General features: G+C 38.7%; 1 protein-coding gene across 4 annotated transcripts in view; it reads right to left on the bottom strand.

Moving 5' to 3' along the window:
- LOC126457914 (run domain Beclin-1-interacting and cysteine-rich domain-containing protein) overlaps nucleotides 1-19,292 on the bottom strand; it is a 209,873-nt gene that overhangs the window by 7,680 nt on the left and 182,901 nt on the right. For all 4 annotated transcript variants that reach the window (XM_050094600.1, XM_050094602.1, XM_050094601.1 and 1 more), the window contains one exon: nucleotides 16,650-16,832. In XM_050094600.1, the coding sequence (XP_049950557.1) occupies nucleotides 16,650-16,832 (183 nt within the window). The remainder of the gene's footprint in view (nucleotides 1-16,649; nucleotides 16,833-19,292) is intronic.

The following is a 19,292-nucleotide window of genomic DNA, read 5'->3' as shown; positions in this document are numbered from 1 at the left end:
AAATGAAATCATGCAAATAGTAAATGCTGCTTAAATTTATGATGGGCGTTTGACAGTGTATGGCACTGTTGCCTAACAACCACAATATGATCTTAGAGAATATATTAACGAACATGTGATTGGACTGATGGCTCTCTGAACAATAGAATCCAATATCTTATACTGAATGGTGAATATTCAGTAGTAACAAAAGTAATACCACATGAGCCCAAAGGAGGCATACATATACATAAATGATACATACAATATCCATAAATTATAAATAAGATAGAAGCAAGCAGTGCTATCAGATTGTTTGTTGATGATGCTGTTGTCTGTAGGAAATCAGTGTTGTTGTTGGATACTTGTAAGGGCTGAAGAAAAAGTTGGAAGACATTGTCACTAAGTGTAAGGTATTTCAGCTCTCTTTAAACATAGATAAGTGCACAATAACGCCCATTACAAACAGAAAGAACTGTAGAGTATCTGATATTATGATTAGTGATGAACAGCTGTGAAATGAGACGAATGTGTAAAATGTGTAACAGGCAAGGTGAATTGAAGACTTAAATTTGTTATTACTGGAAATGCTCCAGGGTAATGCAGTGAATCTGCAAAGAAAATAACATACAAGGCAGTAGTTGGGTCAATTCGGAGTACTGCTCCAGCATTTGGAGTCCTTACCAAGCAGACTGTCATTAGGCAATGAGTAAATGAAACAAAATGCAGCTGGGATTTTAACAATTCCTTGGTCCTACTATGTAACTTCATAGGAATACAAGAATAAGACAGAAGAAATTAGGGCAAATGCAGAGACTTTTGGACACTCATTTTTATCTTGCTCAATAAGCACATGCAGTGCGCCAAAAGACCACTAATACTGGTGTGAAGTACACTTTGCCACTGAATGCACAGTGGCTGCGTGATATAAATGTGACTGACTTCTTACTTTTTTTTTCCTAGAGTGCTGTAGTGAATAAAAGAATACAGAGTTTGTTGATAAGCACTCCCATGAAATTAACAAAAAGAGAGTAATAATTAAAGGCAGTATACCATCACACAAGTGTAAATTTCAACAAGAACCTCATGTTAAGGATTAGTACAACTTATATTGGCTGATATATACATATACAGAGGGAAACATTCCATGTGGGAAAAATATATCTAAAAACAATGATGATGTGACTTACCAAACGAAAGTGCTGGCAGGTCGATAGACACACAAACAAACACAAACATACACACAAAATTCAAGCTTTCGCAACCAACGGTTGCTTCATCAGTAAGGAGTCATTCCAATCCTGGGAGCAGAAAGACTTACCTTAGGGGGAAAAAAGGACAGGTATACACTTGCACACACACACATATCCATCCGTACATACACAGACACAAGCACACATTTTTAAAGGCAAAGAGTTTGGGCAGAGATGTCAGTCGAGGCGGAAGTACAGAGGCAAAGATGTTGTTGAAAGACAGGTGAGGTATGAGCGGTGGCAAATTGCAATTAGCGGAGATTGAGGCCTGGCGGATAACGAGAAGAGAGGATATATTGAAGAGCAAGTTCCCATCTTCCCACTAACACCAACCTATCTGAACCCTTACCCAGTCTGTTACCCCCACAAACCATCCTTGTAACCATTGATGCCACTACCATATACACAAATATTCCGCACGTCCAGGGCCACGCTGCGATGGAGCACTTCCTTTCACGCCGATCACCTGCCACCCTACCTAAAACCTCTTTCCTCATTCCCTTAGCCAGCTTCATCCAGACCCACAACTTCTTCACTTTTGAAGGCCAGACATACCAACAATTAAAGGGATCAGCCATAGGTATCAGGATGGCCACCTCGTACGCCAACCTATTCATGGGTCGCTTACAGGAAGCCTTCTTGGTTACCCAGGCCTGCCAACCCAAAGTTTGGTACAGATTTATTGATGACACCTTCATGATCTAAACTCACAGTGAAGAAGAACTCCAGAATTTCCTCTCCAACCTCAACTCCTTTGGTTCCATCAGATTCACCTGGTCCTACTCCAAATCCCATGCCACTTTCCTTGACGTTGACCTCCACCTGTCCAATGGCCAGCTTCACACGTCCGTCCACATCAAACCAACAAGCAACAGTACCTCCATTATGACAGCTGCCACCCATTCCATATCAAATGGTCCCTTCCCTACAGCCTAGGTCTTCGTGGCAAACGAATCTGCTCCAGTCTGGAATCCCTGAACCATTACACCAACAACCTGAAAACAGCTTTCGCATCCCGCAACTACCTTCCTGACCTGGTACAGAAGCAAATAACCAGAGCCACTTCCTCATCTCCTCAAACCCAGAACCTCCCACAGAAGAACCCCAAAAGTGCCCCACTTGTGACAGGATACGTTCCAGGACCGGATCAGACTCTGAATGTGGCTCTCCAGCAGGGATACGACTTCCTCAAATCCTGCCCTGAAATGAGATCCATCCTTCATGAAATCCTCCCCACTCCACCAAGAGTGTCTTTCCGCCGTCTACCTAACCTTCGTAACCTCTTAGTTCATCCCTATGAAATCCCCAAACCACCTTCCCTACCCTCTGGCTCCTACCCTAGTAACCGCCCTCGGTGTAAAACCCGTCCCATGCACCCTCCCACCACCACCTACTCCAGTCCTGTAACCCGGAAGGTGTACACGATCAAAGGCAGAGCCGCGTGTGAAAGCACCCACGTAATTTACCAACTGACCTGCCTACACTGTGAAGCTTTCTATGTGGGAATGACCAGCAATAAACTGTCCATTCGCATGAATGGACACAGGCAGACAGTGTTTGTTGGTAATGAGGATCACCCTGTGGCTAAACATGCCTTGGTGCACGGCCAGCACATCTTGGCACAGTGTTACACCGTCCGGGTTATCTGGATACTTCCCACTAACACCAACCTGTCAGAACTCCGGAGATGGGAAATTGCCCTTCAGTATATCCTCTCTTCTCATTATCCGCCAGGCCTCAATCTCCGCTAATTGCAATTTGCCGCCGCTCATACCTCACCTGTCTTTCAACATCATCTTTGTCTCTGTACTTCCGCCTCGACTGACATCTCTGCCCAAACTCTTTGTCTTTAAATATGTCTGATTGTGTCTGTATATGTGTGGATGGATATGTGTGTGTGCGAGCGTATACCCATCCTTTTTTCCCCCTAAGGTAAGTCTTTCCGCTCCCGGGATTGGAATGACTCCTTACCCTCTCCCTTAAAACCCACATCCTTTCGTCTTTCCCTCTCCTTCCTTCTTTCTTGATGAGGCAACAGTTTGTTGCGAAAGCTTGAATTTTATGTGTATGTTTGTGTGTCTGTCGACCTGCCAGCACTTTCATTTGGTAAGTCACATCATCTTTATATATATATATATATATATAGAGGAAAACATTCCATGTGGGAAAAATATATTTAAAAACAAAGATGATGTGACTTACCATACGAAAGCGCTGGCAGGTCAATAGAAACACAAACAGACACATACATACACACAAAATTCAAGCTTTCGCAACAAACTGTTGCCTCATCAGGAAAGAGGGAAGGAGAGGGAAAGACGAAAGGAAGTGGATTCTTGTGACACTGCCTGCCTGCCATAGTCTTGACACTCTAGCTGCAGTTGTCTGAACTGTAGAATAATGACAGACATGATCAGTCCTGCAGACATTTGCTTTGTTGCACAGATCTGCAACCACTGTCATTATCCTTGCACAAGAAGTGAGCTATCAACAAACATACCCACACAGAAAATGTGTGGATAGGTCCTCCACAGTCCCTCAGTAACAACTGCTTTCGTCTTTCCCTCTCCTTCCCTCTTTCCTGATGAGGCAACAGTTTGTTGCGAAAGCTTGAATTTTGTGTGTATGTATGTGTCTGTCTGTGTTTCTATCGACCTGCCAGCGCTTTCGTATGGTAAGTCACATCATCTTTGTGTGTGTATATATATATATATATATATATATATATATATATATATATATATATATATATATATATATATGTATGAGGTGACTTACCGAACAAAAGCGCTGGCAGGTCGATAGACACACAAACAAACACAAACATACACACCAAATTTCAAGCTTTCGCAACAAACTGTTGCCTCATCAGGAAAGAGGGAAGGAGAGGGGAAGACGAAAGGAAGTGGGTTTTAAAGGAGAGGGTAAGGAGTCATTCCAATCCCGGGAGCGGAAAGACTTACCTTAGGGGGAAAAAAGGACAGGTATACACTCGCACCCACGCACATATCCATCCACACATACAGACACACACATGGTGTCTGTATGTGTGGATGGATATGTGCGTGGGTGCGAGTGTATACCTGTCCTTTTTTCCCCCTAAGGTAAGTCTTTCCGCTCCCGGGATTGGAATGACTCCTTACCCTCTCCTTTAAAACCCACTTCCTTTCGTCTTCCCCTCTCCTTCCCTCTTTCCTGATGAGGCAACAGTTTGTTGCGAAAGCTTGAAATTTGGTGTGTATGTTTGTGTTTGTTTGTGTGTCTATCGACCTGCCAGCGCTTTTGTTCGGTAAGTCACCTCATCTTTGTTTTTATATATAATTTTTCCCACGTGGAATGTTTCCTTCCATTATATTGATATCATATATATAAAAACAACGATTCTGTAACTTACCAAACGAAAGCATTGGTACGTTGATAGAAACAATAACAAACACAAACAAGCAAACACACACACACACACACACACACACACACACACACACACACACACACACACACTCTTCAAGCTTTCGCAACCCATGGTTGCTTCATCAGGAAAGAGGGAAGGAGAGGGAAAGACCATAGGAAGATAAGCAGCCTAGACTAATAGAAAATATCATCTCAGGCTACAGAATAGCATGCTGAGAAAGGCTATTCAAAGAGGAACAGGTTCAGCAGTTGTTACTGAGGGACTGAGGAGGACCTATCCACACATTTTCTGTGTGGGTATATTTGTTAATAGCTCACTTCTTGTGCAAGGATAATGACAGTGGTTGCAGATCTGTGCAACAAAGCAAATGTCTGCAGGACTGATCATGTCTGTCACTATTCTACAGTTCAGACAACTGCAGCTAGAGTGTCAAGACTATGGCAGGCAGGCAGTGTCACAAGAAGCATTAGCAGTCTGTCGTACTGCCTGTGGCAGCAAGGGGCGCATTTGAACAATGTATAAAGTCCACAAATAGACACAGCCAGCAGGTTAATGTGTTCTGGATACAGTTAAAGGTTTCAATTAGTTTAACAAAACTACTGTGAGGTTATACTAGGAATAAAACAGACAGTAGTGTTTCAGCTGAAAATAACTAAATATCCTGAGGCTTATTATCATATTAAGTAATTTTTAAAGTGAAAGAGTAACTCGCTGCAGATACTGAAAATGAAGCTCTCACTTTGAGGATGAAGAAGATACAAACTGATCAAATAAATGATCAGATGAATGAACAGTTTTTACAAATAAATGGCCATTTTGTTCGGGTAAATGAAAAGATTGACAATTTTGGTACTCAGGTGGGTCACGACAGTTCATGTTTAAAAGGGTGCACAGACTGTTTTGAAAGGAGGAAGACCTATGAGCCAATTAGAAGGAGTGGAGTAGGGGACAGCCAATGGGTTTGAAACGTACAGTGTACAATTTGAACAAGAAATAAAGTAAATACAAAATTTACTGATTATTGGGAGAACATAAATTTGTTTATGAGAGGATATTACACAAGTAAAGCAAAATATGCTACAAAGTGCAGAGGCTATTATGGAAGTAAAAGATAATGTTTACTCCTCATTGGTAAAGAGACAGAAAATAAGGCAACCACAAGGGCATTTGAAGAAGGGAAAGTTAATGGGCAACCAGCAAAAATAACTCAGTTCTGAACTGGGCAGAAGCTTTAAGTCAACTTTAGCATTTATTAAAACACAGATTCAGAACTAGCTGAAATCTTCTGCAGTGAACTTCGAAAAGCCCGAACAGGAACAGAAAAAGGGTTGTACTGAGCTACAGGAACCAAGAACCAAATATGGTAAGGAAATCAAATTATGTGTTAAGAGCAATAAAAACCCTTGTGGGAGTTCCAGAGAAGATTTATATTTGGAAGAAGAGATGGATTTAATACACAAACAGCTTGCAAAGAACAACGGCCTGTACTTTTGTGAATGTGTTTACAGGAACATTTTCCAAATGATGGAATAGCCACGAACAGACCAATTTGTACTGAGTCATTTAGAGGGTTAAACTACTCAGTAAGACATGCTACATATGGCTGATTTAGTCACCTACGGGCAGTTTGTGATTCCCTTTAAGGACAAGTAATGGTCTGACGGGGCACATAAAATAGAGTAGAACCAAACCAAGTAAATCAACTGGATGTGAATAACTTGGCATCAGCTGTATTAGGTGCAGATACTACCTGTTAGTGACATTTAAAACTTTGTGCTGAACCAGGACTGTAAACCATATTTTCTGCTTATCAGAAGCAGTCGCTTTACCATTAAGGTATCTGTGCATGCCTCGCAGGCCGACCCAAACTTCCACATGTCATACTGTCTACATCCCTATACCATAGTCCCTTACTTTCAACACTGAATGCTTGCAGATTAATTCTGAATTTCCAAATTAGTGAAAATAAGATTGTGGGGAATACAGAATTATACATCACAGATAAGTGGGGAGAACAGACACCACATATACATAAATATAAGTATCAAATAGAGATAATGCAGGAGTAGGTTTAATAATGAATAAAAAAAAAATAGTAACACAGGTAGGAGTGCGGGTAAGCTACTACGAACAGCATAGTGAACGCATTATTGTAGCCAAGAGAGACAAAGCCCAGGCTTACCACAGTAGTACAAGTTTATATGCCAACTAGCTCCGCAGATGATGAAGAGATTGATGAAATATATGATGTGATGAAAGAAATTATTGAGATAGTGAAGGGAGACAAAAATTTAATAGTCATGGGGGACTGGAATTTGATAGTAGGAAAAGGAAGAGAAGGAAAAGTAGTAGGTGAATATGAAATGGGGATAAGGAATGAAAGAGGAAACGCCTCGCAGAATTTTGCACGGAGCATAACTTAATCATAGCTAACACTTGGTTTAAGAATCATGAATGAAGGTTGTATACGTGAGCGAGGCCTCGAGACACTGGAAGGTTTCACATAGATTATGTAATGGTAAGACAGAGATTTAGGAACCAGGCTTTAAATTGTAAGACATTTCCAGTGGCAGATGTGGACTCTGACCACAATTTATTGGTTATGAACTGTACATTAAAACTGAAGAAACTGCAAAAAGATAGGAATTTAAAGAGATGGGACCTAGATAGACTGACAGAACAACAAGTTCTAGAGAGTTTCAGAGAGATAGGAATTTAAAGAGATGGGACCTAGATAGACTGACAGAACAACAAGTTCTAGAGAGTTTCAGAGAGATCATTAGGGAATGTTTGACAAGAACAGAGGAAAGAAATACCATAGAAGACGAATGGGTAGCTTTGAGAGATGAAATAGTGAAAGCACGGGAAGAAGTAGTTAAAAAGATGAGGACTAAAAGAAATCCTTGGGTAACAGAAGAGACATTGAATTTAATTGATGAAAGGAGAAAATATAAAAATGCTGCAAATAAAGGAGGCAAAAACGAATACAAATGTCTCAAAAATGAGATCGACAGGAAGTGCTAAATGGCTAAGCAGGGATGGCTATAGGACAATTGTAAGGATGTAGAGGCATATATCACTAGGGGGTAAGATAGATACTGCATACAGGAAAATTAAAGAGACCTTTGGAGAAAAGAGAACCAACTGTATGAATGTCAAAAGCTCTGATGGAAAACCAGTTCTAAGCAAAGAAGGGAAAGCCAAAAGGTGAAAGGAGTATGTAGAGGGTCTATGCAAGGGCAATGTACTTGAGGGCAAAAGTATGGAAATGGAAGAGGATGTAGATGAAGATGAAATGGGAGATATGATACTGCGTGAAGAGTTTGACAGAGCACTGAAAGACCTGAGTCGAAACAAGGTCCCAGGAGTAGACAACATTCCATCAGAACTACTGAAAGCCTTGAGAGAGCCAGTCATGACAAAACTCTACCATCTGGAGAGCAAAATGTATGAGACTGGAAAAATATCCTCAGACTTCAAGAAGAATATAATAATTCCAGTCCCAAACAAAGCAGGTGTTGACAAGTGTGAAAATTACTAAACTATCAGTTTAATAAGTCATGGCTGCAAAATACTAACACGAATCCTTTACAGACGAATTGAAACTGGTAGAAGGTGACCTCAAGGAAGATCAGTTTGGATCCCATAGAAATGTTGGTACACAGGAGGCAATACTGACACTATGACTTATCTCAGAAGATAGATTAAGGAAAGGCAAACTTATGTAAACTTAGAGAAAGCTTTTGACAATGCTGACTGGATTACTCTCTTTCAAGTTCTGAAGGTGGCAGGGGTCAAATATAGGGAGCGAGAGACTATTTACAATTTGTACAGAAACCAGATGGCAATTGTAAGAGTCGAGGGGCACAGAAGGGAAGCAGTGGTTGAGAAGGGAGTGAGACAGTACTGTTGCCTACCCCCGATGTTATTCAATCTGTATATTGAGCAAGTAGTAAAGGAAACACAAGAAAAATTTGGAGTAGGAATTAAAATCCATGGTGAAGAAATAAAAACTTTGAGGTTTGCCGATGATATTGTAATTCTGTCAGAGGACCTGAAAGAAAAGTTGAATGGATTGGACAGTGTCTTGAAAGGAGGATATAAGATGAACATCAACAAAAGCAAAATGAGGATAATGGAATGTAGTCAAATTAAATCAGATGATGCTGAGGGAATTAGATTAGGAAATGAGACATTTAAAGTAGTAGATGAGTTTTGCTATTTGGGGAGCAAAATAACTGATGATGGTCGAAGTAGGGAGGATACAAAATGTAGACTGGCAATGGCAAGGAAAGCCTTTCTGAAGAAGAGAAATTTGCTAACGTCAAGTATAGATTAAAGTGTCAGGAAGTCGTTTCTGAAAGTATTTGTATGGAGTGTAAGCATGTATGGAAGTGAAACATGGACAATAAATAGTTTAGACAAGAAAAGAATAGAAGCTTTTGAAACACGGTGCTACATAAGAATGCTGAAGATCAGATGAGTAGATCACATTAACTAATGAGGAGGTACTGAATAGAAATGGTGAGAAGAGGAATTTGCGGCACAATCTGACTAGAAGGGATCGGGTGGTAGGACAAATTTTGAGGCATCAAGGGATCATGAATTTAGGATTGGAGGAAAGTGTGGAAGGTAAAAATCATAGAGGGAGACCAAGAGATGAATACATTAAGCAGATTCAGAAGGATGTAGGTTGCAGTAGTTACTCAGGGATGAAGAAGCTTGCATACGATAGAGCAGCACGGAGAGCTGCATCAAACCAATCTCTGACTGAAGACCACAACAACAATAACACATCAAAAACAACAACAACAACTATGGCTTATCAGCTGCAAGTGAAAAACAACTTGGGCACTATTAGAGAAGTATCTGCTTAATATGAGCATGTCACATGACTTCCATACAAACAAGTGAAAAATTCTAACAGTATATTAAGAAATGAATACATATTAGAAATGAATAGATTATAAATGCAGGCATATGAAATAATAATAGATGTTATTTGCTTTGTTCATCGCAAATCTTCATGGTTTATGATTAACGTATTCATATAATAATTTATTATACATAAACAGGGTGTATACGTGGACAAGGAAAAAAAAATTCTCGGACTTCTCGGTTAAAGATACACTTTCTCTCGGGTGAAAATACACTTTTCTGTGTTAAGTGACAGTATACTTTTCCTCTGAACTGTAAAACTTATCAATCCTTTGAATAGTTATGGTTTTATAAACCAGCACAGAATTTCCCGGCACTTTGGAAAAAGAGAGAGAGAGAGAGAGAGAGAGAGAGAGAGAGAGAGGAAAAAAACCACTTTCTACTTTCTGGAAAGAACTCTGACGTGCAGTAACACGTACACTGCATATTTTCGTATTACAAAAGTATAAATTCTAATTCCACCAATCACCGCATGTTACTTTCCGAGACACTGAAATCAAGATTGTGATGCGCTTTTGTAAGCCAGGCATAGCTTGTGACATGTGATTTCGCTAGCCAATGACAGTGAATATTCAGAGCATAGGACAAGTGATGTAGTCAGTCAATATCAACATCACTGTTGAGTAGCGCGAACACACAAATAGAAAAGTTAATGGCCTACATTAATATACATAGTGTCGCTACAAGAAAAGAAAAGCTTTCACATATAACATTGGTCTCTAAGACTAAGGGGGGTAGGACATCGAAGGGGCCAACTTGGAACAGGACATTTTAATTTCCAGTGTCTATACTTTTACGAATAAATTCATAAAATTTAGTCAGCATGACGTGGAAGGATCCAGGATACACATTCATACCAGTGGAAGTTAAGAAACATGACAAAATAATTTTTTTTACATGTGAAATTTCATCATTGTTTCACTTAATATTGGCTGCATTTGTCACTATAGGTACACTTTTCTTCATAAGCAAGATAAATTCTTCAATGAATTTTGCACAGTATACAAACCATACTTGCAGGTGTATGAAACTCTAGAATTTATTTAATTTATGAAAAAATAAATGAGCTTTTACATTTTCAACTTCATGTTTAGAAAAAGCTCAAATTTTATAGTTAATTATCTCAATTTTTACCACAGTGTTTAACAGATTTGGAAGATTCTGGAGTTTCATACACCTGTAAGTACAGTTTGTATGCTGTGCGAAATTCAGCGAAGAATCTCTCTTACTTATGAAAAAAAGTGTACCTATAGCAACAAATGCAGCCAATAGTAAGTGAAAAAAAAAAAAAACGATGAAATTTCACATGTAAAAAAAAAAAAAAAAAATAAAAAAAAAAATAAAAAAAAATTATGTTATGTTTCTGAATTTCCTCTGGTATGAGTATAGACGCTGGACATTAAAATGTCGTGTAGTGCCTCTCCTGCTCCAAGTTGGCCTGTATGACATGCTACCTCCATTAATAAGTTGCAAGAGAAGCTAAGGTTTCACATATAATGTTGATCTTTTTTGTGCATGTTACACTTTCAGATACATAATACAAAAGGGCAAGTAAAATTTTTAATAATGACATAAATTTCTGAACTTCTGGGCTCGAATTTCTTCTAAATGGTCATCCTCGAAGAGTTGATTTTTAAATGAGAGTCAAACAATCTGTCATTTACAAAATTCATTGTACATTCTTAGGCATAGTTCACCTTGCATAAAAGGAAATTTACATTGAAAGTAATGCTTTTCAAACCACCATTCACAATATTTTCCCGCAACCTGTTACAGATAGGTTCTTCTGCAGTTGCCAGAGAGCATCAGATAACAGGTGTCACCGCGCTTGCGCAGCTACGATGACGTAGGAAGCCCGTATGTTTGTACGTGTAAAACATTATGTCGTAAAAGAAACAAGGCATCAGAGGGTCCAAGAGCATCAGAATTTTGTGAACCATAGTAAAATGCATAATTTGGCTTTAAGTGCACATTCATATGTCCAGATTCAGATGTAATTTTTTTTTTGGAGTACCAGTACTGTATCATCTCATGTTTGGTTCTTTGTTATGGCATAATGCCTCATATGCTAGAACATGAAAATGTGCACTTGAAATACAGTGAACAGTTGAAACTAGCCAATGGTGTGGAATTAAACACTTCGTTTCAAATAAATGGACTGCCTTAGCAAAAACGATTAATAAAAGCCAAATTTCTTTAGCAAACCGACAAAAATTACATCACTGTTCTGCAAGGCGATTAATGATTGATTGTCAGAAAGGTGGAAATGAAATAAAAACTGAAACTAATAAAATATTTTAGCCTTCCATAATTATGTGAATTTATTTTAATTAACTTGAAAGCTCCCGATGAAGCGAAACGAGCACTGTATAGTGTGTGAGATACAGAGGCAAGCGAGTGTGCCAAGACTTGCCCCAATTCACTGATATCAGCGCTATGTCAACTTAATGTGTCTGCGTGTAGCGCACAAGTATTGCACCATAATTAAGTATAAAATTGAAGGACAAATTTTCATTTCAAAATCTGTCAACATATATTTTACTGTAATAACATTTTAGATGTCAAGTCTTAAGGTAATTAAATCAATAGTTTTCGCAAAAATACAGTTTTAAGAAAAAAATAAGTGGCCTAAATAATAAAGTTAGAAAGCCAGAATTTGGCCAGAATGTGCCTATGGAGGTTATAAATAAGTAGTGCAAGATTCAAAGCAAAAGAATTAAAATTACAGACAAAATCCACGTTTTTAAGAAAAATTGAAGGTGCTAAATATTAAACTTAGAAATGTAAAAATTTGTTTTATGCTTCAGTTCAACCTAAAAATAATAACTAAGAGACTATGTTAAGCTACCTCTTATAGTTTTTGAGTAATTTAATGAAAACCAAATTTGTAACTAAAATTTACCCATTTGTATTAGATTAAGTACCTGTAATTTTAATGATAGAAAAATTTGGTACAACAGATGATAAAACCTACTAAATAATAGAGCTGTAAGAAATTGTAGTATTAATAACTGCCAATGTGAGTTCTATTAAAGTTATAGTTCAGAGCTAACAATCTACCATCGGTTCCACTCTAAAATTCCTAGAAGGCAAAGTTTTTACTCAAGTAGGCTGAAACTTTCTCTGTGCTTTCAAGCAACTTACCAGAATATACATAAAAATTAAGAAGAGTCTAAATTAATTCATAACTCTGTTATTAAAGATTATGTGTCCAAGAAAGCAGTCCTGCAGAGGCTGCTGCTGTGTGCATAAGGCAGATGACAACAGGTGTTCCCTCGGCCATCCGCTGCGGCAAATACATAAATACAGCCCAAGAGGCAGGGAGAAGGTTCACTTTGCATTCAGCCACTGGTAGATCCATGTTAAACGTCGGATCATGCTCTGCCTCGGATGACGTCAGAGATGGACTGTGACAAAACGCATATTTTCTTTAATAACTGGTAGGTACTGTACACTGTCCTGGATCACTTAGATTTTGCTAAAGGGACTGTTAGTTTGCTGCCTGTGAATAATGACAAATCTGCATGGCAAGTGGTGACTATTATTTCCACTTTCGTGGTGAACATTTATTTCAATCATTTATTGGAGTATTAGTAGTCAGGGGAATGTACCATAGAGGTCGCCTCTGAACTGATAATAGCGCTGTTTAAGATAGAAAGATTTTCTGTCAATTGAACCTAATGACTTTCAAAGTGTTGTACGTAAGATAATTTAGTCAATGTGTGTTTGAACTGGAGCTTTATACCTTCATTTATAATCATAGTCCTGATCCGGCTAAGTAGAAAGAGAATAGAAACATTTCTTTCAGTGGGCTGGACCAAAATGTGGCCATGCAGACTGGAAACTAAGGTCAGTATGTTCTCCATCACTTTCTGGCTGACCACAAAAATAGTTGCCAGGCTCAGGTGAGAAAGGCGGTGAGCAAAAACTAAAACAATAAACAACTATCATCTTCATATTTTACCTGCCACCCCACACTAGCCACAGAAACCCATTTTGTTTTCATTTGAAGTGAGAACGGCAAACAAAGAGGAACCAGCAAAATCACTAAATGTAAACACAGGTCATGTGGAAACTACCCACCTCCCCACTACAACTCAGACTGCTGTGTGCATCAGCCCCAGATCTACGATATTTCCGAACCAGGGCAATACTAGATAGCGACGGCACCCCTTCCTTCCCCATTGAGCGTTTGAGGTAGGATGCCAAAAATTAAAAAAAAATTGACCTTCCAAAAATATGTTCATTTTGTAGTGCACATCTTTCTGAAGAGTCTGATACATAAAACATGTGTGTTCTAGGAAATTTAACACATGTTGGTCTTAAGTGTGCCATGGTGCAGTCCCACGCCTCTTCACACAGCATTCTTCTATCACACATCACTGTATTTTGCTCTGTAGAATTCAAATGTGTATATTTTGTAATGGATGCCATAAAACTATACTCAGGACAGTGGAAATTAAAATGTCCTGTGATGCCTCTGCTGCTCCCAGTCGGTTGGTTTGACATACTGCCCCTCTTAAAAAAAAAAAAAAAAAAAAAGCTCACAATTAATACTGGATGGGATTATTTGTAACTGGGAGAACAAGAACTCTTCAGAAAATTTGCACTCTTTATTGCCTATTAGCTAATAACTTGCTGTTTAGTGTGACATAAAATTAAATATAGGATACATAAAACCAGTAACGACAAAAGACAAGCAAGACAGTATACATTTCTCCAATCCTTAAGTCTTAGCATTGTTTTCTCTCTAATCTTGCTACAGTTTTACATGGTGTACTTTCCTTTCTGTGCAAGAATCTATTACCTCATCAAAGTTCGTCAAACATTTTGCTACATGAACAAACGAAATGTCGTTGCCTAATACTGAAAATGCTGTTAACACAAGTAGTACCCAAGACTGGTGTGGTTTATCGATCTGATTATGTGTATTTTGTCACTGTCTGCTGGAGACAATGAAATAGGCCTGTCAAATATTGCAGCAATTGTGACATACACCAAATAAACGAGATTGTTTTGGCACAAATGGTCATTTTTATAACACAACAGAATATAATTCATTAATTACCAATATCAAATGACTATTAGGCCTACTACAAGCAAAAAGCATTACGTTACAAAATAGTTTCACATTTCATTCATACACTCCAGCTTCTCAAGCATGAGATCGGAAAGTAGAAGTACAAAATTTTTATATAAATTTGGAATAGACATACTCTTCCACAATGTATGTGAAGATCCCGTTTCTTCTCCTTCCTTGTTCTAACAAACAATCTTGTCATCACTAATTCTGTAACTATTCTTGTCAAAACTTCAGTTAACTTCACTAACCATGCCACAATCAACGATTTAGTTATCTCGCATTTATACCCCAGTTAGGCATTATTATGTGTTCGTATAACGTGTTTTCTGCGCTACTCCCACAATAGAACTTAAGCAGCTGCTAGCCAGAGACTGTACAACTGGCCCTTACTAGAGCAGATGTCTGGCCACAGATGTTCTGTCAAAATTCCATTTTCTTGGATACACTGAGAAGATAATACTTGTTGTTCCTGTTAGTCTTTTATTTCCATTCTGGTAGTCTGAATCTATGGATTTCACTAGTAATTATAACAACGCTGATCATTCGCAAACCCAGTCAACCACATAAACAAACAGCGATTGGTATTCACCCGTTCGGCTTTATACCACTCAGCTCATATAGCCCCGTCCCCTTTTGTGTACAGGAAAGTTTATTTCTAGATGTGACAGGGATTCCCCTGGCAGACACATCACATACACTATGCCAGGCATTCAAAAATCAACCTAGAATGTGTTCAAAATCCAACAGGGGCGCATTTCAAAATCATATGAATAATCAATAGACCAACGTGCACTGGATGCTAGGCGCTTTGTGAAACTACAGTTTTTTTCCTCAAGAATATGAATTTGCCCCCCCCCCCCTCCGCCCCCCAAAACTGCCACCCGGGACAGATACACCCCCCCGATCTGGGCCTGATGCTCATGCATGAATCTGGCAGCTTGAGCAAGCCAGTAAAATTTTTCCGGGTAGCATCCGACAGCTTGCAGCTACTGCTTATACAGCTAACAGCCACCTTCTGCAGCCAGAAGCGGGAGAGGGCACTACTCGCACATGACTCAACTGCGCATGCGCATGGGCCCGCTTGCTCAAATGAATCTAATGTAAACAGTTGTGACATCACGCTCATAAGGCAATTTGTTGTTATGAAGCATTGCATAGTGTTCCTAAAGCCTTCGGCACATTTTGCTGTTGGTAGACGCTTGTATGAGCACTGTGTTTAGTTGTTGTATATGGTGCATTTCCTTTGCAACTTAAGTTTTATTTCAGGTTTCTTTTTCTCTCATTCATGTTTTATTGCTGCAGTATTATTCTGCAGTAGTGGGATACAACAATATCCTTTGTTAGAGCGCTGGTTCTTACCAGTCAAAATTACAAAAATTTAACTGAAAACAAAAACAATGAAAAACTCCCAAAATTCTAAAAAATTCCCAGGTTTTCCCCGGTTTTCTCCCAGATGAAAAAATTCCCGAGTTTTTCCCGGATCTCCCACTTGCCCCGGGTTGTGTACATCAGCCAATAAAGGAATATTCTTGCTTGAAAGGTTCACAAGGATAGCCTTCGGTTCACAAGGATAGCCTTCTACAGTATTGCCTAAACAGCACCAAATTTTCACAAGGTGTACCTGAAGATGGCTAGAAGCTGTGTCGTGAAAATATTGTGCTGTTTAGAAAATAACATCCAATTTTGTTGATGCCTGTGAATCTTTGAAGCAGTGATTATGTCAGGAAAGCCTCAAATATCACAAATAGATTCCTTATACACAGAAAACTTGAGAGAATCTGTGTCTCATAATGCAACATAAACTTAAAAGGATAATAGACTCAACACTCAGCAACTCAGAACAAAAAGTCTTATAATGTAGGTTGAATAGTAGTGCAATTAGGAAACTAGTGCAGAAGTGGAGGTATAGTGGAGGAGGAGGAGGAGGAGGAGGAGGAGGAGGAGGAAGAAGAAGAATAAAAATAAGAAGAAAAGGGCCACTCACCTTGTAAAATCCCATTTTGTAAGTATTCTGCCTGGAATTGGTGCCAGTTGTCCTGTGTGACACCCAGTGCAGAAATATCGACCCAGGTACTCACAATAACGGAAACGGTTTGAATATTCTGGTGCCACCTTCATACCGCAACCAGCACAGCGGTAGTTTTGCTTCACCATCAATGTCCTACGCCTGTGGTATCACAATATTCAGATTCAGTGCTAGGTGACAACAAAGATCTAGTGGCTCAAGTTATAGTATTTTCAGTCTACTTAAGCTACAGTTAGCAAGCACTGTGCAAGAATATAATTTTTCACTTTTATTTGAGCAATATTGTCTCATTAAATTCTTGAATGTAAGTAAGAAAGTATGTAAGGGCATATAATTAATGTAGTATTTTGGGACAAGCATGAGTTGTTCTCCTAAGTACTGTTTTACTATCCCAGGGCAATGTGCGGCAGTAAACAATGTGATAGTGAGAGGCTGCAATAATGTCATGTTTAACACTGCCACTGTTGGCCACTGTCCTCCTGTCTTACTGATTTCATGGAGAAAGGGAAACATTAGGGCGTAATGTCCTACGGATGATCAGGTCATTACAAACAGAGCATGATTCTACGATGGGGAAGGGATCTGGCCATGTCCTTTTCAGAGGCATAACTACAACATTTACTTTGAAGGATTCAGGGAAATTATCAAAAATGTGAATCAGCATGGCTGAATGTGAGTCCACTCTCTTAACCTTGCAAAAGATAACACAGAAAACTCTTTGAGATTAAAAACACATTCTGTCATATATAAATTTGTACCAGCAGGATGGTTGATGAGTAGTAAATAAAGTTGAGATTACTTGCACGACGTGCCTGATATGTGATTGTATTTTTGTGGCCAATAAACTGAACTGATTGTTGACAATGAATTTGCATTTCCATGAGCAGATTCTTGGGAAAAATGATACTTTTACAGAAAAGAAAAGAAATCAGAATGCACCTTTGTAAAGAACATATTCTCAAAATGTGTGAAGAGTATATGATGTGGGCTTTGCTACAAGAAAGATAAGCCACTGCTGTCCAACAGAAAGATTGTCTTAGTGTCACTATCCTACAGTGCAGGATCAAAAGTATGAATGCTACATCCTTTCTCCTGCACAGGCAAATGGAGCAATTCATCTGATTCTTTTTGCATTTGATGTGAGGTATGGTGGGTCTTAAGGGGTTTATGGAGGCATCATTAGTTCATGGGCAGTTCCTCAACAAACCACAAAAAAGGTTTTCTTCTTCACTATACTTTCACAGTCAGCAGCAGGCCAAAACACAGCCGAGGATTCCGAGACAACTATGCACAAAAAACAGCTAACATTTTTTGATAGAATTCTAAGATCCTGATCTATAACAACCTTGAAAATTATCCTGAGATCTTTATGTGTTTCCAAGATAGAGAGGTTCAAAGTTACTCTACTTTTACATGTAAAATCCAGTATGAGGTGAAATATAAATAATAAATAACTGCAGCAAATAACTCAAATTTTAATGGTATATTCTCTAGTCATTTATCTAGCACAGCCATCTCCTCATTTTAAAAATCTTCATCCATTATCAATAAACACCCCTGAAACAGGTTTAAGGGTACCACAACCCAGCTGCGGATTCAGAGACAGTTACACACAGCAAATGATTGTAATTTTTAGGACGTATTTCTAAGATCTCGATCTCAAACTACCTTGAAGGTTTTCTCCATACATTTGCTCATTTATGAGATGCAAATGACCCTACTAGTACACATAAAATATGCACATAACATCTGGTGTGAGGTGAAAACATAGTTTATAAAGTGATATAGCACAGAGAAATATGCAGTTAAGTGCCTACATTATCATCTGGTAACCTAGTGTTTTAGTACTGAAGCATATGCAAACATTTTTTGCATTTAAAAACCAGACTGGAGTGTAAAATTAGTTCTGAACTATTTCAGTTTCAAATAAGGAAACTACCAAAAATCTTACTGACCCATGAAGTTCTTTTCATATGGTTTACATGCCTGCTGCAGCAGGGAAAAGAAGGGAACCAGTAGAAAAATGCTTCTATCAGAGCACAAAAATGCGAATATGTTCTGGTTCATTTAAAACACTGACTGAAAAGTGGGGTATGAGCTGCCTACCCATTGCTCCACATAGGCCCCACAGGAACATATTTTAATTGGTCAAGTGAAGACAGTTCTCATTGTAATATTAACACAGATTGGACATTTATCAGTGATGGTGGTTTCACCAATTGAAGAAAGCTGAGAACTTTGTTTAGCCACACCAGCTGTTACTCTGTGGCATTCTGTAATAGTTACCTATACATCATATCACATAGCATTATGAACAACAGAAGACCCGACATAAAAGTTGCAAAATTGCTTGTGTCTGATCAGTTTCAATAAATACAGCTACTGTTAACTATTGGACTTTTAATTTAGTTTTATATTTTAATTATTTTAACACCTGTATGTAAACACCTGTCACACTGTATGAATAGTGATCAATCAATTATGTATAGTTCACAGTGACAGAACAGTGCTAAGAAAAGAGTGAAGGAAACAGTGCTGTGGGAGGGGCTTGGGGAGGAGGAATAAAGAGAAAGAGAATCTGGAAGTGGGTGACAGCCAGTG

The sequence above is a fragment of the Schistocerca serialis genome, chromosome 2, assembly GCF_023864345.2.
Source record: "Schistocerca serialis cubense isolate TAMUIC-IGC-003099 chromosome 2, iqSchSeri2.2, whole genome shotgun sequence".
Lineage (NCBI taxonomy): Eukaryota > Metazoa > Arthropoda > Insecta > Orthoptera > Acrididae > Schistocerca > Schistocerca serialis.
This window is presented reverse-complemented; position numbering and strand designations above follow the sequence as displayed.